The sequence below is a fragment of the Chiloscyllium plagiosum genome, chromosome 2 (genome assembly GCF_004010195.1).
Source record: "Chiloscyllium plagiosum isolate BGI_BamShark_2017 chromosome 2, ASM401019v2, whole genome shotgun sequence".
NCBI classification, from domain to species: Eukaryota; Metazoa; Chordata; class Chondrichthyes; order Orectolobiformes; family Hemiscylliidae; genus Chiloscyllium; species Chiloscyllium plagiosum.
The window spans coordinates 73,145,575-73,172,699 of record NC_057711.1 but is presented as its reverse complement, the minus strand read 5'-3'; the positions used below and the strand labels follow the sequence as shown (position 1 = coordinate 73,172,699).

At 41.2% G+C, this 27,125-nt stretch overlaps 1 protein-coding gene across 1 annotated transcript; it reads right to left on the bottom strand.

The window, feature by feature from the left end:
* Window positions 1-744: 744 nt before the first annotated feature.
* Window positions 745-14,953, bottom strand: LOC122539244 (testis-expressed protein 43-like). Its single transcript, XM_043673949.1, has 3 exons — window positions 14,876-14,953; window positions 6,429-6,537; window positions 745-1,036 (listed from the first exon to the last, which is right to left on the bottom strand). Exons 1-3 carry the CDS (start codon window positions 14,896-14,898, stop codon window positions 824-826), a joined length of 345 nt encoding a protein of 114 aa, XP_043529884.1. The 5' UTR covers window positions 14,899-14,953; the 3' UTR covers window positions 745-823.
* Between the last annotated feature and the right edge of the window lie 12,172 nt (window positions 14,954-27,125).

The following is a 27,125-nucleotide window of genomic DNA, read 5'->3' as shown; positions in this document are numbered from 1 at the left end:
TAATTTCTGACTCAGAGACACTGACACTGCGATCCCTAAACCTGTTCAGTAGGCAAGTCACCTACTCCCCTGTCATTCCCATGAGTATAAAAAAATAGTCTTTGGCAGATGCCAAAACAAAACACAACAAGACATTTTAGGGATCTTGTGTTGGAAAAGTTTAAAACATGTTATGTACAAGCCATCAAGATGTCTGGCCCTTTAAATAACACGACTGCAGGACCCAACATGCTGCTTTAATCATCTTTTTACAAGAATAGACAATATAGAAATTACAAGAACCTCCATCATCCAAATTTGTAATCCTGGGCATCATTCTGGCCAGTGGCCTGGATGTTGGAAGGAAAAGTGCCATTTTAATATATTTTTGGAGAACAAGTAGTGATTGTTGTGACAGCCTGACCCCAGAAAGCTATGACCTTTTCTCCACAAGTAGTATACACACATATGAGTTTTGGACTACTTTAGTTTGGGATTATGTTCGGCATGGACTGGTTGGACCAAAGGGTCTGTTTGCATGCACTATAACTCAATGCCAATGGCAGCTCACGGATGAATTAATATGGATCATCATTGTTAACAGTTGGTCTTAAGTTACTTACGATGAATCCCCTTTACAGTTAACATAAATGAACACATAGAGTCACAGAGGCACAGTGCAGATGAGCTTATGCTACATTTTTTATTGAGACAGTGATATAGTTTATTACTCTTGACAAGCACGGAACAATTAGTAACTGATGATGAGCAGGTCCCCAAAGATATCAACTACTTCTTTTATACTGGTCAAAGAATATAGGAAGGTGGCTCAATCAGAAAGTGTTTAGGTGCGAGATCTGCCCCAGCGTCGTATAATAGTGCTCCGGTACCTGGAGAGATGGGAAGACAGAGGAATATGAAGCATATTGCCTGGAGTCAATTGGTTCATTTGATCACTGAGACAGAGTCTGTCCTCTCCATGACACAGCCGTTCACGTCTCTCCAGGAATAAGCTCTCTTCCCCTTCATCATGTGGTATTCCACTCAGTTTTTGGTGCTAAAATGGGAAAGTCATGATCAATAAGGTGATTAATTCAAGAAGATTAACTTGCAAACGCTTTTAAATCAATGCTCATCAATTATGAATTTACAAAACAAATTGTCATTGGCATCAACTTGTATTTTAAATCATTAGTTCTGAGCTGTGGTTTGTTTGGTAGCATTCTCACTTCCCACTTGGGGTGCAGGTTAGTACTCTGCTGCAGTACTCACTGTCAGAGTAACCATCTATTGGTTAAAATGTTTCTCTTAGAGTCCATCTGTCTTTTTCAAGTGGACATAAATGATCCCTTTGCACTATTTTTAATAAAAAAGCAAGCGTCCTGTACAATATCGATGCCTCAATCATTATATCTGGAGGTTGCCATTTGCTTCTAGGAGGTTGCTGTGCACAAATTATTTGCCACATTTGCTACATTGCATCAGTGACAAATGCCAAAATTGCTTTAGTGACTGTAAAGTGTGGGATACCTTGTGGTTGTGGAAGGTACATATAACTGCAAATATTTATTTTGATATGATTACTTTTTCCTCACTAATCCTGGGGATAATCCAATTTGTAACTCAGCTCGTTCTATTTAATAATAAAACAGGAGAATCGACGTTTCGGGCATAAGCCCTTCTTCAGGAATGGGGAAAGTTTGTCCAGCAGGCTAAGATAAAAGGTGCTAGTAACAGAAAGCCTAGCCTAGTATTTATTGAGCGTCTTATCATTTTGCTGATGACTATTTCAGTGTTCTGAAGAAGGGTCATACTGGACTCAGCATCAGAGTAATGCTTTTTCCCGACAGATGCTACCAGACCTATTGAGTTTTTCTAGCACTCCCTGTTTTTATTCAGATTTCCACTACCCACAGTATTTTGCTTTTATTTCAAAGTATCATCCATATAATGAGTTAATTTGAAGTATGGTTATTTAGGTGAACTCAGCTGCCATTTGCACAATCCATGAAAAGAAACTGAAATAAAAGGCTAGACATTATCAATATTGCCTGTGCCATTGAAATGGGAAGGGAGCAAGTTCAATTATAGTGTCATTGACTCGGACCCTTCAGTCCAACTTGTCCATGCCGACCAGATATCCTAACCTAATCTAATTCCATTTGCCAGCACTTGGCCCATGCCCAATTCATATACCAATCCAGATGTCTTTTAAATGTTGTAACTGTACCAGCCTCCACCACTTTTTCTGGCAGCTCATTCCATACATGCACCACCCTCTGCATGTCCCTCTCACCCTAAACCTATACCCTCTAGTTCCATACTCACCCCTCCCCCCCCACTACCAGGGAAAAGACCTTGTTGATTTACCCTATCCATGTCCCTCATGATTTTATAAATCTCTATAGGTCACCCCTCAACTTCTAACGCTTCAGGAAAAACAACACCAACCTATTCAGACTCTCCTTGTAGATGAAACCCTCCAATCCTGGCAACATCCTTGTAGATCTTTATTGAACCCTTTCAAATTTCAAAACATCCTTCCAATAGGAGGGAGACCAAAACTGTACTCAATATTCCAACAGTGGGCTAACCAAGGTCCTGTCCAGCCACAGCATGACCATCCAACTCCTAATCGGGCCCAATCAAGAGCCATTCCCCCCTACTTTCCTATTGTCACATGCACCTACCTGCTGGTTTTGGGGCCCAACAATGTTGCTGTAGTGATTAGGTCGAGGTGGCCGTCACTGACTACGTGGTTGGGGCTGTTTACCTGGGCCAATCAGGGAACCTCATAGTAAACAAGGTCCACCTGGTCCCAATCACTACATTTGTAGAGGAGGCCTCACACAGGGAGGTTGACAGGCCATAGGAGGTTAGCACCATCAGGGTCTGTATTGTTCATGGACAACCAAGAATGGCTTTCTGGGTGGGTCAACTCTCCAGCCTGAACTGCCTCACATTACGTTATTGTTATTTTTACCATGGAAGAATGTGAACCCCTGCATTTTGAGGTATCTCCTGCATCTGTCTTTTCCGGTAATGTTCACTTCTCTCAGTGGCTCCAGCCCCTATATCATGCTGAGAGCCTCCATCTTCCTTGGGCTACCCATCGTCCTTAACTGGATGGCACACACAGAGGTGAACAATTGGGAGGCTGCCTTATACAAAGTTGGTTCAAACTGATGTTTGAGACTATTTTCAGACTCAGAACATATGAACAAGGAACAAGAGTAGGCAACTTGGCCCTTTGGTCTGCTCCACCATTCAATATGATCGCGGTTGATCTGATTTTACTCAACTCTCCATTCATGCATACACTACTGATAATCTTTCTACACCCTTGGTAAACAAATGTAACCTGTGTATGATTCCATGTTGCCATTGTCATGATGATGACCGTTGCCACTTTGGGCCCAGCTGCAAGCCAAAGAGTTCTCAAAAGGTGAACAGTCTGTCGCTTGTGTCTGACAGAGGCCACTAAGGTTCACACGATGTGAGGCAGTGGGCCCTCCCATCATCATGGCATCTACAACGTGGAATCTTACATGGATTATATTTAATTACTGAGGGGATGTAAGGTGATCAGTATATGTAGAGTTGAGGTTAAAATCAGATCAATTGAATAGTTGAGTACATCCAAAGTGCTCTAGGCTCGAACAGTCAAGTGACGTACTCTTGTTCTTTGTTTGCATGTTCTGAGCCTGAAAGTAGTCTTAAACATCAATTACATGTGGCAAGTAAAATGCCAGTGTAGTCATAAAGAAGCCCTTAATTGGCCACTTTACTGGGCTCTGGTTGGATGGTCGTCATTTGTCCTAGCAGGGACGTTGGCATGACACTTATCATCGACCACTTTCCCACATTTTAGCATTCACTCCTTCCAATCCAACACCAAAGAACTAGTAACACCCAGCCCCAAATTTCTAGTCTCTTTTTATAACTCTGACTCCTAATCATAGGCTCAATCCTGTATTTTTACACTGCCCCTCCTCTTTTATTGCTATTCAAATAATGCTTTCTGTAAGATGCCTTTCAAATGCAAGTAGCTTTTGATATTGAGTAACTTCAGCCAGTATTCTTTTGTGTGGGCCTCATTTTATCCTATGCTAATTTCTTTGACACCTGTCTTAAAATGCATAAACGTGGATAATTCTGCAGCACCTGATCAGGTATACCCTAGATCTGTGTGGGAAGCTATGGAAGTGATTTCTGGGCCTCTTACTTAGATATTTTTTATCATCAATAGCCATAGGTGAGGTGCCAAAACACTGGAGGTTGGCTAACATGGTTCCACTATTTCAGAAAGGTGGTAAGGAAAAGCCAAGGAACTATATACCTGTGAGCTTGACTTGGTGGACAAGTTATTGGAGGGAATCCTGAGGGACAGAATTTACATGTATTTGGAAAAGCAAGGACTGATTTGGGATAGTCAACATGGCTTTGTGAATGTGAAATTGTGTCTTACTAACTTGATTGAGTTTTTTGAAAAAAATAACGAAAAATATTGATGAGGGCAGAGCAGTGAACATGATCTATCTGGACTTCAATAAGGCATTCGATAGTTTCCTCACGGTAGACTGGTTAGTAAGGTTAGATCACATGGAATAGAGGGAGAACCAGCCATTTGGATACAAAAGTAGTGGGAGCAAGTTAGGAGACAAAGGGTGGTGGTGGAGTGTTGCTTTTCAGACTGAAAGCCTGGGACCCGCGGTGTGCCACAAAGATTGGTGCTGGGTCCACTAGATTTTAATTATTTATATAAATGACTTGAATGGAAGCATGGTAGGTATAGTTAGTGAATTTGCAGATGACATCAAATTTGGATGTGTAATGGACAGTGAAGAAGGCTACCTCACAGTATAATGGTTCTTGATCAGATGGGCCAATGGGCCGAGGATGGCAGATGGAGTTTAATTTAGATAAATATGAGGTGCAGCATTTGGAAAGGCAAATCAGGGAAGGACTCATACACTTAATGGTAAGGTCTGAGCTGAGAAAAGAGACCTTGGAGTGCAGATTCATAGTTCCTTGCAATTTTTGTCTCCCTGCTATAGGAAGAATGCTGTGAAACTTGAAAGTGTTCAGAAAAGATTTACAAGGATGTTGCCAGTTTTGAAGGGTTTGAGCTATAGGGAAAACCTGACTAAGCTGGGGATGTTTTCCCTGGAGTATCAGAGGCTGAGGGGTGACCTTATAGAGGTTTATAAAATCATGAGAGACATGGCTAGGGTAAATAGCCAAGATCCTTTCCTCACAGGGGGGAGTTCAAAACTAGTTGGCATAGATTTAAGGTGAGAGGGGAAAGATTTAATATGGACATGCGGGGCAACTTTTTCACACAGAGGGTGTGTGTTTGGAATGGGCTGCCAGAGGTGGCGGTGGAAGCTGGTAAAATTGCAATTTTCAAAGAGCAACTGGATGGGTATGTGGATAGGAAGGGTTTAGAGGGATATGGGCCTGGTGCTGGCAAATGGGATTGGATTAATTGATCGGTATGGATGAGTTGGACATAGTGGTCTGTTTCCATGCTGTATAACTCTGTGACTCTTCATTTCCTTTTGTTCATCAATTAGGCCCCTGTTTAGTTCTCTCTTTCCTGCTGTGTATTGTTTTTACTCACTTGTAGGATGTGGGCATTGCTGGCTGGCCAGCATTTATTGCCTAACCCTTGAAGATACTTTGTATTGATTGGTACCACTGAATGGCTTGCTCGACCATTGAGAGTCAAGGTGTGTGGATCTGGAGTCACATGTAGGCCAGATCAGGCGAGGATGGCAGATTTTCCTTCCCTGAACAAGATTAGTGAACCAGATAGATTTTTTCCAATAATTGACAATAGTCATCAGTATTCCAGATATTTATTGTTGAATTCAAATTCCACCACGTACTTGATGGGATTCAAACTTGGTTCCCAGAACATTAGGGGAGAAAGTGAGGACTGCAGATGCTGGAGATCAGAGCTGAAAATGTGTTGCTGGAAAAGCGCAGCAGGTCAGGCAGCATCCAAGGAACAGGAGAATCGACGTTTCGGGCATAAGCCCTTCTTCAGGAACATTAGCTCAGTTTCTGGATTAATAGTTCAGCAATAATACCACAAGGCAATTGCATCCCCCATGCCTACCCGTTTATGGTACAATACACTCTAACATTGCACAAATTGGCACTAACAGTATTAATCTTTCTCAGAAGGATCAAAGAAATGCCAGTATACATTTTTGAAATATAGCAAAGGACTTTCAGTTTACATAATCCACACAGTCAAGGATTCTTATAAATATGAAAATATTAATTCTGATTGAGCTGGATTTGAACCTCCTGAAGCAGGGATTTTAAGATTGCGCTTTAAAAATATTCATTCTACAGTATTATAGGAAATAACATAGGAAATAACATAGGAAAAATGTAGGTCTTCAGTCATAACAATTGCTGACATTAATTAACAATACCTTTAAAATGAGCCTACTGTTCTTCATGTCCTGTTTCCATGGCATTACATAGCGCCTTGGAATACAAGGATGGAGGTCAGAGAAAATTGGGATATGACCTATGGTACAACTGGAAAATATAAATTATAAATTAATATTTTCAGTTCCAATTTTGATTAATATACTTTGTCTAAAAAGTAGCATTTAACAAAACTAATATTACAATTCCATATTATTGTGACAATATATGGCAAATATTTTATTCTTATGTTCTGATCATGAACTTTGTCACCCAACAACTAATCAATACTTATATCAAAAAATTATAGTGGTTCCATCAAATTCTGTTATCTTATGTATTAATTATAGGGAATTTTCTGAAGTAAATTTTCTTAATCCTATCTGTTTTTTTCTGTGGAAACTGTAATTTAACTAAAGATCTATTTGGAAGGATATTATTATGTTTCAGCAACGCCGTACTGTTTATTAGCATTTCTCAAAAAAACTGGAAATGTTATCTGGGAAGAGGACTCAAAATGGTGAAAACCCTGCCATAAATGTCCTACCTATAGACGAAATAAATATTATGGATAGTCAGGAGCAATGCAAACATATAATCTCATTTTGGGGTGTAGTGGGTTCTGCTGCACTTAAATAAATAATTACTGAGGGAAGACTATTAAATACCTAATATAACAGGTAAAAGAATATTCAACTGACACCCTCCCCCAACTTAGCTCACACATCCCCAGCTACACCCCTCTCCCCCAGACACCTAACTCCCTCTAGTCCTTGACTAGCCACCCCCCTCCTCCTGGAATTCAACAGCCTCCACTCTGGACCCAATATTCTCCCTCTCTTTATGGGACCCAACACCCTCATTTTAAGCCCAGGACCCAATCCCCCTTCACCAATACTGGACATGACTCCCTTTTCCCCATTGCTAGACATGACATCAATCCCCACTTGCCCCACTTTTATCACCCTCTCCTTTCTATTTATATTCTAATATATGACTTTTTCTTTAGTTTCAATTTTGCCTCATTTATTTATTTATCTACAGTGTGTCACATTGGATTAAGATAAAGACCAATGCAAGGGGTAAGAAGTTGTTTTTGGGGTAACAAGAATGGAACAACAAACTGGAAAGTTGATGTTATAAAACAAATTAGTCCCTGATGACAGAACATGGGTAAATTAAAAAACACACCAAGAAAATAAACAAAAAGAGCATAATGAAAGTGGATACAAGATTAAAAAGAAACTAAGGCAACAGTTAAAATGGCTAGGAGGCGTTACAAAAATAATGATCAAAAGTACAAAAATAGATAGTAAAATATTGTGCAGACACCTAAATAGCAAAAAGAAAAACCAGAATCAAATAATTAAGTGCTGCACATGATAAATTCACAGGCAATGGTAGCAAAATGATAACAATATTAAATTATTACATTGTCTTGGTATTTTCAATAAGATTAATACAAATCTTTACAATGAAGAAACAAGATATTTAATCCAAAAGGTCTAAGTTGATTTTTATGCTCCATGCGAAGTTTCTTCCATCCGACTAGCACTGTCTAGAGTCATAGAGTCTTAAAGATGTACAGCACAGAAACAGACCCTTCGGTCCAACTCGTCCATGCTGACCAGATATCCCAACCCAATCTAGTCCCACCTGCCAGCACCTGGCCCATATCCCTCCAAACCCTTCCTAGTCATATACCCATCCAGATTCCTTTTAAATGTTATAATTGTACTAGCCTCCACCACTTCCTCTGGCAGCTCATTCTATACACATACCACTCTCTGAGTGAAAAAGTTGCTCCTTAGGTCTCTTTTATATCTTTCCCCTCTCACCCTAAACCTATGCCCTCTAGTTCTGGACTCCTTGACCCCAGGGAAAAGACTTTGCCTATTTATCCTATCCATGCCCCTCATGATTCTATAAGGTCACCCCTCAGCCTTCGACGTTCCAGGGAAAATAGCCCTAGCCTTATTCAGCCTCTCCCTATAGCTCAAATCCTCCAACCCTGGCAACATCCTTGTAAATCTTTTCTGAACACTTTCAATTTTCACAACATCTTTCCGATAGGAAGGACAACAGAATTGCACGCAACAGTGGCCTAACCAATGTCCTGTACAGCTGCAACATGACCTCCCAACTCCTTTTCACAATACACTGACCAATAAAGGAAAGCATACCAAATGCCTTCTTCATTATCCTATCTACCTGCGACTCAATTTTTAAGGAGCTATGAACCTGCACTCCAAGGTCTCTTTGTTCAAGCACACTCCCTAGGACTTTACCATTACGTGTATAAATCCTGCTAAGATTTGCTTTCCCAAAATGCAGCACCTCACATTTGTCTGAATTAAACTTCATCTGGCAATTCTCAGCCCATTGGCCCATCTGATCAAGATCCCATTGTAATCTGAAGTAACCTTCTTCACTGTCCATTACATCTCCAATTTTGGTGTCAGCTGAAAATTTACTAACTATACCTCTTATGTTTACATCCAGTCTACAAGAGTAACCTTCTGTTCTGTTACAAATGTAAGATTTTACAAGGTTGTAACGTTTCGGCACTGTGTTTTTAATTTAGGGTAAAATGCAAGAATGAAGACATTCATGAGACCTGTTCTTAATTCTGCTGTCAACACAATTGGGTTGCTTGAGTGTTAAAGGTCAGAAGGCAGGCTAGATAGTTTTGCTAGGAAGAGAGCACAGGGAGATCACACTTTGACCAAAACATCTGTGCTGATGATTGATAAATTGTTAGTCTCTAGTTCCCAGGAATTTCAGGTTTTATGAGTGGTTATACTTTAAACCATTTATTTAGTTTCAGAATGGAACAAAGTTTGTTTTTAAATGATTGCACATTAATACTTTCACCTGGATATAAGGTATTTGTAATTCATGTTACCATTGAGAGGATAAGTGCCTATAGGAAGCCTTTGCTCATTAGTCTTTTTCTTGAAAAATATTGGTTGTTTTCTTGAAAAATAGTAGGGAGTAGAGGCAGTAAGTCACAATGGTTTACTAAACAAGATGCTTGGATTGAAAATACCATGTTATTGGGCATTTAGCACGACTGTATAATTTGCTTAACTTTGGCTAAAGAGAAGAATCTCCAGGGTAACCATCACTGTGTAAAATTCAGTTTGGGGGTTAGATATTATTCATCAGGAACAAATTTGTGGATGACATTAAAATAAGAGTTAATACAGAGAAGAACTATAACATAAGGCAGGAATATATTAACAAACTTGCAGAATATATGTGTAGTTTACATGTTAACTTCGGTATAGAACCATCGTTTATCATGTCTACTCTGGTGAAATGAGCTAGCTGCCCATTCCTAATCCCATTTGTCAGCACTGGTTCATAGCCTTACAGGTTCCAGCACTTCAGATGCAGAACTAGGCTCCTTGTAAATGAGTTGAAGGTTTCCGCCTTAACCATCAAACCAGGTAGTGAATTCCAGCCACCCATTATCCCCGGCAAAAAGTTTTTTTTTCTCATGCCCCTTTTAATCCTTCTTCACATCACCTTAAATTTATGCCCTGGTAATTGACCTTTGCTGTGGGGTCTTTCCTGCCCACTCTATTTAAATTCTTTAATATTTTGTACAACTTGATTAAGTCAACACTCAGCCACCCCTGTTCTAAGGAGACTCTAGCATAACCAATCTTTCCTCATACCTGAAGTATTCAAGTCTTTTAAATCTCCATTGTTCTCTCTCTCTAAAACAATTATGTCCTTCCTCTAATGTGACCATAATTGTGACCAAAATTCCACTTATGACTTAACCAGTAGCTTACATAGTTCTAACATTATATCCCTGCTCTTGTATTCACTACCTCACCTGATAAAGGAAAGCACCCCATATACCTTCTTTATCACCTGATCTACCTGTCCTTCCACTTTCAGGGACCAATGCACATGCAATCCAAGATCTCTTCCCTCATGTATCCCTCCCAAAACCTCCTATTTGTTGAGTACCCCACTGCTGTTTTTGGCCTTCCTCAAAAGCATTTCTTCAGATTAAATTCCATTTGCTACTTTTCTGCCTACTCAACCAAAGTAAGTATGAAGTGGGGCAATGTGGTAGAAAAAACATGGGGACAATTTTCATTGAAAATTGAGAGTCTAAAAGAGGTAAGGGAACTGGCAGATCCATTGATACAGATACACAAATGACTATGCAAACTAAGAAGGCCGTAAGAAAACATGTTGAAGAACAAACTTAGGAAAAAAATTCTAATGTTTGTGTAATGAGGTATGAACAATAATTAATCTTATTGTTGGGTCCTTTAGGAAAGTGTGATCAAAGCATAATAAAATATACTAAATTTGAGAAAGATATGCTATATACAAAATTAGGGTCTAAATTTTAAGTCTCCAATTATTTAGATGAGCATAAATTTTTATTGCAACTGAAAGGATTTTTATTTCTACTTTTATACTTTCATAGAATCAAAACTTCTCACTTTGGAAAATAAGCTACGTAAATGTGTCAAAGCAGAATTATGTAAATACAAATTTTGTGAAGTGTTTCTTCTGTAAAGGATATTAATTACATTTTAATTGAAATTTGTAGTTCAAATTTTTAAGACCATTTAAACCTGGAATTCAATAATATAAAGCATTTAGAATCATAGTCATAGAGTCCTATAGCACGGAGACAGGCCCTTGACCCAAACTGGTCCATGCTGACCAATTGTCCATCCACACTAACACTATTTCCCTGGAGTTGGCCCATAACCTTCTAAACCTTTCCTATCCATGTATTTGTCCAAAAGCTTTTTAAATGTTGTTAATGTACATGCCTCAACCACTTTCGCTGGCAGCTATTTCATTTCCGTAGTACCCTCTGTGTAAAAGCGTTGGCCCTCAGGTTCCCTTTTATTCTTTCCCTTCTAGCCGTCAACTGATGCCCTCCAGTCCTCAATTCCCCAACCCTGGAGAATTCACCCTATCCATGCCTCTCGTGATCTTATATACTTCTATAAGTTCTGCCTCAGTCTCCAATGCTCTAAAGAAAAAAGTCCTAGCTTATCCAACCTCTTCCTATAACTCAGACGCTTGAGTCCAGGCAACATCCTTATAAATTTCTTTGACACTCATTCCAGTTTAATAACATCCTTCCTATAGCAAGGTGACGAAAACTGAACACAATGCTCCAAGTGCAGCCCTCACCAATGAAGTGTAAAACTGCAACATAACTTCCCAACTTCTATATTCAGTGCCCTGACTGATTAAGGTTAGTGTGCCAAAAGCCTTCTTCATTTCCCCATCTACCTGTGACTCCATTTTCAGAGAACCTTCCAACAGCAAGCTTTCTTGGACTCTTCATGTGGATGCACTGGTTATAATGGCCCAACAACGTCTTTTCTTCCTCAGGCAGCTGTGGAAATTTGGCATGACGGCGAATACCCTTGCCAACTGTACTATTCAGGTTTGGAGATGGTTACAGAGAGTGGTGAACTCGGCCCGGACAATCACAAAAGCCAACCTCCCATGTGTAGAATCCATCTACCAGGCCTGCTGTCAAGGAAAGACTGCCAGCATTCTTAAAGATCCATCCCACCCTGGCAATGTTTTTCTATAAGCTCTACCATCAGGGAGAAGTTAGAGAAGCCTGAGCACACATACCAGCTGGTTTCAAAACAGTTTCTACCCTATTGTTGTTAGAATATTGAATGGACTCACAAAGTCTTAACATTTGCCTGTACCTGTGTTTATTTGTTTTGCCGCTTTACCTATTATTTACTATCTATGCTACTTAACTATGTGATCTGCCTGCTTTGCACGCAAGTCAAAGGTTTTCACTTGGTACATGTGACAATAAATTCAATTCAATGCACATGAACTCCAAAGTCCCTCTGTTCCACTACACTTCTTAAGGTCCTATCATTCACCATGAAACTGCTACCTTGATTTGACTTTCCAAAATGCAAGACCTCACACTTATCAATATTAAATTCCATTTGCCATTTCGTAGCCCACTTAAGATCCTGCTGCAATTTCTGATAACCTTTCCCACTGTCCACGATACCACCTATTTTAGTCTCATCTGCAAACTTACTAATCATGCCTTGGACATTCTCATCCAAATCATTGATATAGATAATAAACAGCAGTGGGCCCAGCACTGATCCCAGAGGCACTTCACTAGTCACAGGACTCCAGTCCGACAAGCATCTTTTCACTACTATCCTCTGCTTCCTACCATCAAGCCAATTGTATATCCAGTTTGCCAGCTCACCCTGGATTCTATGCATTCTAACCTTCCAGAGCAACCTACCACTTGGAACCGTATGAAAGGCCTTAGAAATACATCTACATTGAGACTACATCTACTGCCCTGCCCTCATCAACCTTCCTAGTCACTTCATCAAAGAACTCTAACAAATTTGTGAGACATGACACACAAAGCCATGCTGACTACTCCTATTCAAACCTTGTCTTTCCAAATTCTTATCACTCTGAATCTTCTCAAGTAACTTGTCTACCACAGGTACTAAGCTTTCTGGTCTATAGTTTCCAGGTTTTTCTTTGCAGACCTTACTGAATAAGGGCACAACATTCACTACCTTCCAGTCTTCTGGGACCTCACCATGGCTTAAGATGACACAAAAATATCAGCCAGGGCCCCTGCAATTTCTTCTCTAGCCCCTTGCAGGGTTCTTGGATACATCTGGTAAGGCCTGGGAGATTTACACACCTTCATCCATTTTAATATTTCCAAAACATCCTCTACAATGATATGGACTATCTCCAAGATATCACACTAACTTCCCCAAGTTTCTAAGTTTTCATGTCTTTCTCCACAGTAAACACAGAGGAGAAATATTCATTGAGGATCTCGATCATCTGCTGCCGTTCCATATATACATGTCCACTTTGTCCTTGAAGAGTCCTATTCTGTCTCTAGTTATTCTTTTTCATTTAATATACTTAAAGAACCTCTTTGGATTCACCCTAATCATCTCAGTCAAGGCTATTAAAAGGATACTTAAAGAGAACTGTGTTACACACATGGTATACCAGCTACAGGATGTTTTTGTCCATTACTCATTAAAAAGGCAATGGGCTATAACACCTAAACAATGGTTTATCAACAAGCATAAAAATTTATGTGATAAAATAAAACCAGTAAACAAACATCTTTAAAAGTTATGCTTTCCTTTGATGTCAACAAGTTTTACACTTTAAAAAAAAACTAAGCGACACGAAACTGAAATTTACCGGTTGGACAGTGACCCTAATATTGATCACAAAGTGAGTTGCAAATATACAAGGATGGTTTGGCAGGACTGCCAACTCAGTTTAACGGGTGGCAAACAACTTATAGATGACCCTAGAGGTTTTTGATTCATTTGCCAACATGTGTTGCCCATCCATAGCTGTCCTTGTGAAAATGGTGTTGAGCTGGGTTCTTGAACTCTTGCAGTCCCTTTGGTTAGGCACACCCATCCTAACCAGGACAGCTGCCATTGGCGAGCTGCTAGGCACCCTCAACATTGTCAGCCAGAACAATGCCTACTGCTGTAGTAGGCTGGAGACTTGCTGTACTGAGAGGCTAGACTGTAGAAAAATAAAAACTTAAAATTACAAGTTATGGAAGGGAAATCCCTTCAGAAAATAGTTAGGGCCCCAGAACTGAACAAAATAAGAACCCTGCCAAGATGCTACAGGGGCATTGTTCATAAAGGGAGAAATAAACCCAAGCAATTTAACTTTCAGATCTAAATCCAAGGTTCAAATACTATAATTAGTTTCCGCACCATTTACACACGCCATACTCTCTAGAGCAATGGCAATAGCTAGGGTGCAAAGGAAATTGTTACTGTTTTTAAAAATGTTCATTTAGACACCATTAACAATTTGTTGACAAAATTAAAAATAGATCAGGGAAAACTGAACACAAATTGATGAGGTATTTTTCACACTCAAGGAAAGATAGGTCACATATATGCTCAATGCTTCAAGTTCAAACATACTCCTCACGTTTTTGATTTGGTGTTCGTTGCAACATCGACCTTTGAAGAGCTCATGTTGGTTGATAATGGAGAATCTATACTGTACTTTATGAAATAGATAGGGTCTCTAAGTTCCAATTTTGCTAATGACTTAAGACTATCTAATGTAGCATCTTTATAGCAACACTGCCCTTTTCATTGAATGTCCAATGAACTTTCAAACTGCAGGAATAAACTTTCTAGTATATGAATCACACACTATTATGATGTAAATTCACAGTCCTTTATGATAGGTGGCCTAACATCAGAAGTGGCCTGTGACCTAATTAATGTAACAATGAATTTCATATTTTGGTATAAATTGCTTTAAATAAGTAACCTGCGTCAATGAGAAGGTGTGTCTATCTCACAATCTGTGAAGACAAACATTGCAAATATGCCAAGAAATCTCACAATTCTTATTGTCGCACTTAAGAAATTACCTGAGTGAAACTCCACTATCCATAAAAACCTCCTCCTATTCTTCCAGTTTCTCTGTTTCCATGCACCTATTCTGAAAGATCTGTCTTTGGCATTAGAGTTTAGATTAGATTAGATTACATTACAGTGTGGAAACAGGCCCTTCGGCCCAACAAGTCCACACCGACCCGCCGAAGCAAAACCCACCCATACCCCTACATTTACCCCTTACCTAACACTACGGGCAATTTAGCATGGCCAATTCACCTGACCCTGCACATCTTTTGGACTGTGGGAGGAAACCGGAGCACCCGGAGGAAACCCACGCAGACACGGGGAGAACGTGCAAACTCCACACAGTCAGTCGCCTGAGGCGGGAAAAGTTCCTGAAGTGTCTTTTGAATTCATGTGAGTCTATTTCTAGTTGAGCCACAGACCCATTTCAATGTGGCTGCCTCTTAATTGCACTCCAAAATAGCTAAGAAGCCTCTGCAACTGCTAACTTTGCCAGTGACACTCAAATCACATTTGAAAAAGAAAAGTTATTGCAATTATCACCTCTTGACTAGGCAACCTTCTCTACACTAGGAAGACTAAATGCACATTAAATAGTACTTATTTTACAATTCTAAATGTGATTCTGACCTTGATGCTTTCTTTTTCCGAAGTGAGTCTACTCGTGTGGCTACATTTCTCTTCAATTATTTGTCTTTATTTTCATGAGAAGGCTCATGTACTACCTCATGTTCATCTTTAAAAGCATATTTAGAGATAGTCAGCATGGCTTTGTGCATGGGAAATCATGTCTTATGAACTTGATTGAGTTTTTTGACAGAGTAACGGAGAGGGTTGATGAAGGCAGAGTGGTAGACATGATCTACATGGACATCAGTAAGGCATTCAACAATGTTCCTCATGATAGACTAGTGAACAAGGTTAGATCTTATGGAATACAGGGAGTACAGGGAGAATTAACTATTTGGATACATAATTGGCTCGAAGGTAGAAGACTGAGGGTGGTGGAGGAGGGTTGTTTTTCAGACTGGATGCCTGTGATTACTGATGTGCCACAAGGATTGGTGATGAGTCCACTGCTATTCATAAATGATTTGGATGTGAGTATAGGAGGTATAGTTAGTAAGTTTGCAGATGACACCAAAATTGGAGGTGTAGTGGACAGCGAAGAAGGTTACCTCAGATTACAACTGGATCTTGATCAGATGGGGTTCTCACCTTCTTTCCAACTGGTGGGTGTGGACCTACCAATGGAATTTTTCTATTAATCATATTGCATTATCAAACTGAAGGGCATTCTTACTTTATGATCAATTATAAAATCTGTTAGCTGCTTGAACACAAAGAGTGAAATGAAACCAATGCAAAATTGCACAGTATGGTGATGCACTTAAATATAGAGTCATAGAGTCATAGAGATGTACAGCATGGAAATAGACCCTTCGGTCCAACCCGTCCATGCCGACCAGATATCCCAACCCAATCTAGTCCCACCTGCCAGCACCCGGCCCATATCCCTCTAAACCCTTCCACCAGCACCTCACGAAAGTCAAAGACCCAACACCCACATCCAACAGGATGAACGTTATCTAAAAGATACCTTGCAAAGACTGTGAAAAACACTACGTGGGACAAATGGGAAGAAAACCGACCATACAAATGCACGAACATCAGCTTGCCACTGCCAGACAGGACCAGCACTCCTTCATTCCTAACCACAGAGACAACGAGGGAATTCTACTGGGGTGATGTAACCATCATAGCACAGGCAATACAGAGACATCCCAGAAAATTCCTTGAAGTTTGGCACTCCAACCAGAACTCAATTAATAGACACATTTCATTGGACCCCGTATACAAATCACTACTATACAGAACTGGGAGTACCAACAGAGACATATAAATACCAGGCAGGACAGACTACTAACAGCTTATCAAAAGATACACTGATGATGTCACCAAGTGAGATGACAAAATGTTTGCAGAAAACACATCAGCTCAGCGAATGAATCCACGACTTTGTCGTGCACTGTTTGAGTATCTAGTAGGACAATGTTGAACCTGTGGGAGGCAGTTCTTTGTGCTGCTTGCCTTGGCAGACTAATGTACTATTAGGCAGAGGGAACTTATTGGATGGCCAAGGCACATCTCCCAATCTTCAAAGGCCAAGTGCTCCCTTGAAATGTCAATCCAGAGAATGAACATTTCCCTCCAGAGATGTGTGAAATTATAATGATTCTGTACCCACACTCACCCAAAGTGGGTGTAACTGTGGAAGATGTGTCTGGATCAGTGGTGCTGGAAGAGCACAGCAGTTCAGGCAGCATCCAAGGAGCTTCAAAATCGACGTTTCGGGCAAAAGCCATTCCTGATGAAGGGCTTTTGCCCGAAACGTCTATTTCGAAGCTCCTTGGATGCTGCCTAAACTGCTGTGCTCTTCCAGCACCACTGACCCAGAATCTGGTTTCCAGCATCTGCAGTCATTGTTTTTACCTTGTGGAAGATGTGTGTGTAGGCTAGGCCCTAGCATGTTCCCTGTACATTGCATTTGTCCACATTAAAGTACAACACCTTGTCTGTAATCAACATCACAGTTCAAGGATCGCTGACTATCTGTAGTCTGTTTGTGAGGAATGAGCAATGCTTGGCCATTACAACTTCTTTCAACCTCTGTAATATGGACATTTTTTAAGATGTTGCTATTTATTTCTCCAAGTCGTCTATCTTCCATATCCTTCTCCATTGTAAATACTTGTGCAAAATACACATTCAGTTTTTCCCCCATCTCCTACAGTTTCACACATAAGCGACCTTGCTGATCCTTAAGGGGCCCTATTCTCTCCCAAGTTACTTTTTTGTCCTTATTGTGTTTGCAGAATCCCTTTGGATTCTCTTTAACCCTATCTACCAAAGCTATCTCATGTACCTTTTTTGCCCTCCTGACTTCCCGCTTAAGTATACATGTCCTGCTTTTATACTCTTCCAAAAATTCACTCAATCTCTGTCTTCTATACCTGACATATGCTTCGTTCTTTTTCTTGACCAAAACCTCAGTTTCTGTAGTCATCCAGCATTCCCTAAACTGACGAGTCTGGCCTTCACCCTAACAGGAACATACTGTCTCTTGACCCTCATTATCTCATTTTCCAGTTATTCCTTTACCTGCAAATGTCTGCCAATCAACTTTTGAAATGTTTTGCCTAATATTGTCAAAATTGGCCTTCCTCCAATTTAGAACTTTAACTTTTTGGTCTGATCTATCCTTTTCCATCACTATTTTAAAATTGTTAAAATTATGATCACTAGCCCCGAAGTGCTCCCCCACTAACACCTCAGTCACCTGCGCAGCCTTAATTCCCAAGAGTAGGTCAAATTTTGCTCCTTCTCTAGTAGGTATATCCACATGCTGAATCATAAAAATTTCTTGTACATACTTAACAAATTCCTCTCTATTTAAGCCCTTAATAATTATGGAAGTCCCAGTCTATGCTTGAAAAGTTAAAATCGCCTATCATTATCACCCTATTATTCTTACAGATAACTGAGATCTCCTTAGAAATTTGCTTCTCAATTTCCCACTGACTATTGGGGGTTTATAGTTACAATCCCAGTAAGGTGATCATTCCTTTCTTATTTCTCAGTTCTATCCAAATAACCTCCCTGCACATTCTCCCAGGAATATCCTCCATAGATACAGCCATAATGTTATCCCTAATCAAAAACACCACTACCCGCCTGTTCTACCCTTCTTATAACATCTATACAATTAAGCTGTCAGTCCTGTCCATCCCTGAGCCACATCTCTGTAATTGCTATGACATCCCAATCCATGTTCCCAACCATGCCCTGAGTTCATCTGCTTCACCCATAAGGCCTCTTGATTCAAAACAAATGCATTTTAATTTATCAGTCCTACCTCACTCTCTGCTTTGTTCCTGCCTACCCTGACTGTTTGACTTGCTCCTTTTTCCGATTTCCTCGGTCTTAGACTAATGTCATTCTTCACTATCTCCCTGAGTCCCAATCAACACCCCCACTCTGGGTGCATTCTGTCCTCCTTTTACAGGTCACTTCTACCCCAGAAAGATTTTAATGATCCAAAAATGTGAATCCTTTTCCCTGCATCAGTTCCTCAGCCATGCATTCATCTGCTCTATCCTCCTATTTCTACTCTCACCAGCTCATGGCACCAGGAGTATTCCAGATATTACTCCCCTCGAGGATCTAATTTCTAAATTTCAGCCTAATTTCCTGTATTGTCTCCTCAGAATCTCATCCTTTTCTCTTCCTATGTTGTTTGTTCCAATGGTCCCACTCCCCTTTGAGAATATTCTGCACCCTCTCCATATCCTTGATCCTGACACCAGGGAGGCAACACACCATTCTGATTTCTCATTGTCAGCCACAGAAACATCTGCCTGTGCCTCTAACTAGACAGTCTGTTATCACAATCGATCACTTGGAACCTGATGTACCTCTCGTTACAGCAGAGCCAATCTCAGTACCAGAAACCTGGCTGTCAGTGCTACATTCCCCAGAGAGTCTACCACCCTGTACATTTTCCAAAACAATATACTTGTTTGGATGGGGAGAGCCACAGGAAATTCCTGCATTACCTACCTACCTCTTCTACCTTTCTTAGAGATAACTCATCTACTTGACTGTATCTTGGGTTTATGTCCCTTTCCTGCAACACATCTGTCACACCCCAGCTCCTGTAAATTCCTCATTGCCTCTAACTAATGCTCTAACCGATCCATGCAATCCAATAGGATTCACAACCAAACATGCTTCCTGCAGACATAATCATGAGTAACATGAAAACTCTCCCTGATCTCCCACAGCTGACAGGAAGAGCATATCACTCTACAAAAGTCCATCTTTGCACTTTAACAATTTACAGACCCCAGAAAATAGCACAGTCTTACTGCTCTAGAAAACACCGCTCCAGGATAGCTTTGTACCTAGGTTTTATATATTTAAAGTTTAATAAAGAGATAGATCTCATTAAAACATAGAATCAGAAAAAAAACCACTTTACTCACTATTGTAGATTTACAAAAATAAAATAAGGTTACTCTTTAAAAAATGGTCACTTAGCTGCTTCCATGCTGTGAGCTCATTCATTCAAACTTCTCTAAAGTCAGCCGTGAATTTCACTGTTTGTTTATTTTTCTTAGAATGAACTCAAATGTCCAGAGATACTTGAGACTAAACAACAGAGGCAGCCGGCTGTGCAGGTTCACTGCCTGGTCAGATCACTGTGCAGAATCATTGCCTGGTTAGATCACTGTGCAGAATCACTGCCTGGTCAGATCACTGTGCAGAATCACTGCCTGGTCAGATCACTGTGCAGAATCACTGCCTGGTTAGATCGCTGTGCAGGTTCACTGCCTGGTTAGATCGCTGTGCAGAATCACTGCCTGGTCAGATTGCTGTGCAGAATCACTGTCTGGTTAGATCGTTGTGCAGGTTAGGTGCCTGGTCGGATCGCTGTGCAGGTTCACTGCCTGGTCAGATCGCTGTGCAGGTTAGGTGCCTGGTCAGATCACTGCATGTTCACTGCCTGGTCAGATCACTGTGCAGGTTAGGTGCCTGGTTAGATCGTTGTGCAGGTTAGGTGCCTGGTCAGATTGCTGTACAGGTTAGGTGCCTGGTCAGATCACTGTACAGGTTAGGTGCCTGGTCAGATCACTGTGCAGGTTAGGTGCCTGGTCAGATAGCTGTGCAGGTTCACTGCCTGGTCAGATCGCTGTGCAGGTTAGGTGCCTGGTTAGATCGCTGTGCAGGTTAGGTGCCTGGTCAGATCGCTGTGCAGGTTAGGTGCCTGGTTAGATCGCTGTGCAGGTTAGGTGCCTGGTCAGATAGCTGTGCAGGTTCACTGCCTGGTCAGATCGCTGTGCAGGTTAGATGCCTGGTTAGATTGCTGTGCAGGTTAGGTGCCTGGTCAGATCGCTGTGCAGGTTAGATGCCTGGTTAGATCGCTATGCAGGTTAGGTGCCTGGTCAGATCACTGTACAGGTTCACTGCCTGGTCAGATCACTGTGCAGGTTTGGTGCCTGGTTAGATCGCTGTGCAGGTTAGGTGCCTGGTTAGATCGCTGTGCAGGTTAGGTGCCTGGTCAGATCGCTGTGCAGGTTAGGTGCCTGGTTAGATCGCTGTGCAGTTTAGGTGCCTGGTCAGATCGCTGTGCAGGTTAGGTGCCTGGTTAGATCGCTGTACAGGTTAGGTGCTCCATTTTTTTTATCACCTCCCATGTTGTCCGTGCTTGCCCATTCTTTCCTCTTTTTTTAAAGCATCATTGTTTTGATCTTTTTTCTCCAAAGTTCATCTTCACCTTCAGAAGATTTTTGTTGCTTTCCTATTTTGTTTGCAACGAGGCTAACCTCCTTTTGCTAGCTGAAGTTGTGAAGAGCAATGCATGCCACAATGATGTGACGAAGCCTTTCTGGACTGTTTGGTAAGGCTCTACTGGAACAGTCCAGGCATCAAAGATTCATTTTGAAGAGGCCTATGGTCTGATTTTGCTGTGATGTGGAGGTACTGGTGTTGGTCCAACAGCTTTATTTGAAATCCACAAGCTTTCTAAGTGCAATTCCCTCCACTTCACCTGACAAAGGAGCAGTGCTCTGAAAGCTTGTGATTTCAAGTAAAGCTGTTTGATTATAACCTGGTGTCATGTGACTTCTGACTCTATTTTACTGAAACCATGGTGGAAGTTCAGCAATATTGTATTTTTAGTCTCAGGGTTTTATAAATGTGTCATAAGCCATGTTTGGAACAGGTATTTCTTGTCTCCCAGCAACCATCCCTGTATGGCCTGAGGACCCTGGAGGGAGGCAGGAATGTAAGAGTTCACTAGAATGCAACTCATAGCAGATCCCAGGATATCTGGTGCAGACCTCTGGTATTTGCCATAGATGAGGACACATAATTTGAACATTGAGGGAGTGGAGCCTTTTCTGTTGAATCCACAGGTTGCTGATTGGGCACTCTCAAAGTAACCTCGGTGCCACCAATAACATCTGCTCCAGTGGTGGTGGAGAATCCCGTTGGCCAGGCTCCTTGACTCTCCTTGTCATGGAAACAAGGGAAATTAAGAACTATGCTTTTGGATAAAGTGGTAACAATTACATCATGGACATAGTCATGTTATGCCCCCACAGCTTGGAGGAGAAGCTTCCTATTGAGGTAATTACCGTGTCTACATGAGGTATTAAGAATAGAATTCTGCCATGAAGTCTCATGATAATTCCTACATGTCCCCACACCGTAAAGAACAAGTGTTCTTCCTCATCACAGTCTAGTGTGCAAATATGGCAGATGTGAAGCGTTGTCGTCCAGTGTTTGTTATGGTTTGTGAAAGTTTTACTTTTAAGTATTTCTTTCTGACAAAAGTTGCTTACCGACATGATAAAAAGCAATTAGTCCATACAACGTAATGTCATGATTACTTGAGGCACTGATTTATAATGTGCATTTTTGGACAATGAATGACCCGCTGATGAATTGCAAATTTAAGTCAGATGAACGGCATTACTGAATTAGTGGAGGCATGATTACTGTAATTATCCCTATCAGGTCCTCCACTTCCAACAGGTTTACTCCTTAGCAGTAACTTACTGCACACACTTTGTCTGCAGTGTCATGTTGTGTACTTATTACACAATTGGCTTTTGATCTGACATGGCAAGGTCCCAGCTGCAGTTCAGTCAGTGACTACACTCTGCCTGGGATGTGTGAATTTTCCCTCATCCTTTCAGGTTCCACATTCTGTTGCCAGCCCCGTGGACTCTATAACTTTTCTGTTTCCCTAGTTTCCATTGGGCCCCTTTATATAACTGTTAATGTGTCTACTTTATCCCCAGAGAACTAGACTTGGGAAATTCTCATGTAGAGAGAGAGTTGACATAACCTTTTTGACGAGTGCCGTCCCATGGGTTAGAGAGATAAATGGGAGGGGGTGGGGCTGGAGGTAGCTACCTTCTCCCCAGCTCCACCCTCCTCCCATTTATCTCTTCACACCGGAGGCTCCATCCTCATTCCTGATGAAGGGTTCCTGCCCGAAACGTCGATTTTTCCTGCTCCTCAGATGCTGCCTGACCTGTTGTGATTTTCCAGCACCACTCTAATCTTGGTAGAATAGCCCTGACTGACCATGTCCCAATCCCCTGCACTGATGTCTCCTCAACATCCAATTGATCTACTTAAGTTCCTGAATGTTCGCACTTGATCTGCAGGACTGGAGATGGCCCAATCTCCAGACTCTTTTAGGACTAAGCACCAATTGACTGTGGCCAATCCTTGGAGTAGAATCAGAAAAGCCACTTGACTGACTGGCACACCTTCACACACTAAGGACTGCTCCTCTTTAATTTTCACACATGACCATTTGCTGAAGCACATGGAGTTTGTTTGCCACAAGAACTGCTGGCATAGGTGTATCATGGTGTCATGCAGCAACATATCCACACGTCACGGCCCTCACTCCACCCTGCCACATGCTGCCTGCCTCTCTATACTAAAAAAACAAGGGAGTCACAGAGGCTGGCAGACTGTGACTAAACACTTATGATTTTGTGCACAAAGAAAGCAGTATGAAGTAGATAGAGGCTAGCAGCCTTCAAATAAGCACCAAGTTAGCAAGCACTATAAAAGCAAGAGTCAAAAGATGCATCCTGTGCAGATATGCAAGATGTGTATCTGTCCCGATGTGTAACCTCCCAGAAGTACAAAAGTCATTGATTGTACCCTGAACTCCAAAGTAAAGTTTAATGGATTGAAATAATGTGCAAGTTGATTCAAGAACAGGCACAATGATTAGTTAGATAGGTGCCAATATCAACTTGCATGGATGGGGGTTGAGAAGGCTGGTTGATATGGAGTTGTTGCTGTGATGAAGCAGTTCCATTTTGGTGAATTCCAGCCATCATGAGTCAAGCTAATTCACTTGCCAATAATTTGTGCTGTCTCATTTCTCAGTGGAGGAGAAGGAAATTGGAAATGACAACTGAACAAAGCAAGTTGGAGCTTTCATGAGATTTAAGTCATAGAGTCATACAGAAGTACAGCATGGAAACAGACCTTTTGGTCCAACCCGTCCATGCCGACCAGATATCCCAACCCAATCTAGTCCCACCTGCCAGCACCCAGCCCATATCCCTTCCTATTCATATACCCATCCAAATGACTCTTACATGTTACAATTGTACCAGCCTCCACCACATCCTCTGACAGCTCATTCCATACATGTACCACCCTCTGCGTGAAAAAGTTGCCCCTTAGGTCTCTTTTATATCTTTCCTCTCTCACCTTAAACCTATGCCCTCGAGTTCTGGACTCCCCAACCCCAGGGAAAAGACTTTGTCTATTTATCCTATCTATGCCACTCATAATTGTGAAGCCTCTATAAAGTCACCCCTCAGCCTCTGACGCTCCAGGGAAAACAGCCCCAGCCTGTTCAATCTCTCCCTGTAGCTCAGATCCTCCATGCCTGGCAACATCCTTGTGAATCTTTTCTGAACCCTTTAAAGTTTCACATCATCTTTCCGATAGGAAGGAGACCAGAATTGCACGCAACAGTGGCCTAACCAATGGCCTGTACAGCCCCAACATGACCTCTCAACTCCTGTACTTAATACTCTGACCAATAAAGGAAAGCATACCAAACGCCTTCTTCACTATCCTATCTACCTGCGACTCCACTTTCAAGGACCTATGAAGGCCTCCAGTCTGAAAAACAACCCTCCACCACCACCCTCTGTCTTCTACCTTTGACCCAGTTCTGCATCCAGATGGCTAGTTCTCTCTGTATTCCATGAGATCTAACCTTGCTAATCTGTCTCCCATGGGGAACCTTGTCGAATGCCTTACTGAAGTCCATATAGATCACATCTACCGCTCTCCCATCATCAATCTTCTTTGTTACTTCTTCAAAAAACTCAATCAAGTTTGTGAGACATGATTTCCAGGTCAACCTGCTCAATGGTGAGAATCTGAAGTCAGCTGAGGGAACATAATCCTTTCTCCATGTTGAGAATCTAATGTTATCACTCTTTTTCTATTTTCCCACCTTTCCTCCAATTGCTCACTCCACATCAGGGAAAGGAAAATTCCATCACCTGGTTTTACCGCATTATCTGTCTAAATGACTTAGAAATCTTATCAATAACTTATTTCCTACTCCTTGGTTATACAGCAACATATCAAAAAGGAGAAAAAGGCCATATGATACATCCTTCTTCTCGTATTTAAGCCTGAGTGGAGATGTTGCAGTCAGAAGCCATTCTCTCCACTCCCAAAGGGATCGTACCACAGAATTCTCAGTCTCTTCCATTGGAAAATATCACCCAGCAGCCAAATATATTAATCCATAACAAACCCAGTGCTTCCCAAACCCTTTTCAAGGCTTTAAAATTGCCATTGAATTCCTTGGTGAGAACTGTGGGAATGGTGATCACGGATGATGGAGCTGAGAGGCCAATGAGCAGCAAGACATTTAATCTTCTGGAATTTTTAAAAAGCCTGGCTACCCCTCACCAGCTTTTTTGGGGCAAGCCTCCAGATCAATAAACATGGCCACACCCACCATTAAAAAGAAACAAGGATGTTTAGTTGCTACGAGCTTCATAGTGACCATTCCTGGCTCGGAGCTCTCAATCTCATCTCGTGACCCTCACTAGAGGGTTAAAACTCAACAGTTTGGAAGCTCTGAACTAACCTGAAAGCAGGTTGATGCTGCTATGAGAAAACTACCAGTGCAGAGTCCATTCTGCTGCTAAAATTGTCTTCAGCTATGCAAGGTTAAGAGATAACATTAGCTGGAATGCCATAGTGACAATGCTGCTATCAATTCTGCATACATAGAGTATGACATAATAATCTGTGTATTCTACCATTATCCATCAGACCCCAACTGAGCAATACTAACATTTTCACCAATATACCACCCAGCATAACATGCACCAGAAACGTGCATACTATTTTAGACCTCGAAACCCACTGTCAGTGCCTGAGAAATCAGCATTACACATCTTTACTTTGGGCGAAGAATTCTTCCTCCTCCCCCATTGATGAGACACAACAGAACAGATATGGAAAGAATGTTTCCTCTTGTGGGACAATCGAGGACTAAGGCTCAAAGTTTTAAAAAATGAGGGTTGCCCACATTAGACAAAAGAGAAATATATTTTGTAAAAGTTGAGAATCTTCTATACTTTCTTTAAAAAAATCCAAAAATTCTGCTTTCATCGCCTTTTTAGGCAGAGATGGAACATCGAGTGAAAGTTATTGGGAGGAGGTGGGAATATTTTCTTCCCTTTTCAGGATACTAACATTTTATTCATTATTTCATACAGTTAAAATTAGAATCAGGGAGCGCTGCTTACAAGCTCTGTGTAATGGAAGGGAAAAGTTAAAATAGCAGCCATTCTCAGGAGCCATATGACAAAGAAAAAGAACAGGAGTACTGGAGAACTGGAGTATGTAAAACTCTGACAGCAAGAGTGGCAGATGGGAACATGGAGTTGAAGTTTTTATGATGAACCATGATCTTGTCGAAAGGCAGAGCAGGCTCAAGGTGCTGAATGGCTAAATCCTGCTAACTTTTATATATGTATGATTCATTCTTACAATTCTTCATAAACACATGGCACAAAGTAATCTCAAAATTGTCTTCACAAGTTTACAGTTCATGAACATTTTGCTGAGATTCCACAATTTGCATTTTTGGTTCTAGCCTACTGCATCGGTTTAGCTCAGTTGGCTGGATTGTCTGTTTACAGAGCAGTGTGATGACAACATTGTGGGTTTAATTCCCATCGCCGGTTTGAGGTTACCATGAAGGACTCTCCTTCTCAACCTCTTCCCTAGCCTGAGGTGTGGTAGCCCTCAGGTTAAATCACCACCAATTGCTTCTCTCTAATGAGAGAGCAGCCACTATGATCTGGTAAGACTATGGCAACACAATGCTACAAATCTAGCCTGCTGCTTCCCATACCTTCTTGTATTTTCTGAATCATACCATTCTGTATTCCCAATGATAGCCCAATCACTGATATGAGATATCCTTAAACTGTTATTCACCTATTTTAATGTAAGTGCTTCATAGTTCAATATCCAGCATCATTCACACCCTCATGAGTTGGGAGTTGTACTGGACAAATACAGCCCCAAAGTTTTCCTTGTAATGCTTTTTATTCTTTCTGGAGATGGCCATCTGTTGCTGATACTTTGTTTTTTGTTCCTGTGGGCTAACTA

Excerpts from the sequence above, each read along its gene's own strand:
- LOC122539244 (XM_043673949.1), bottom strand. The coding sequence starts at position 14,898 with ATGGATAGTGGAGTTTCACTCAG. Across the intron at positions 6,538-14,875 it reads GATAGTGGAGTTTCACTCAG|TTGTACCATAGGTCATATCC; the intron begins GTAATTTCTTAA and ends TATATTTTCCAG. Across the intron at positions 1,037-6,428 it reads ACAGTAGGCTCATTTTAAAG|CACCAAAAACTGAGTGGAAT; the intron begins GTATTGTTAATT and ends TTCCCATTTTAG.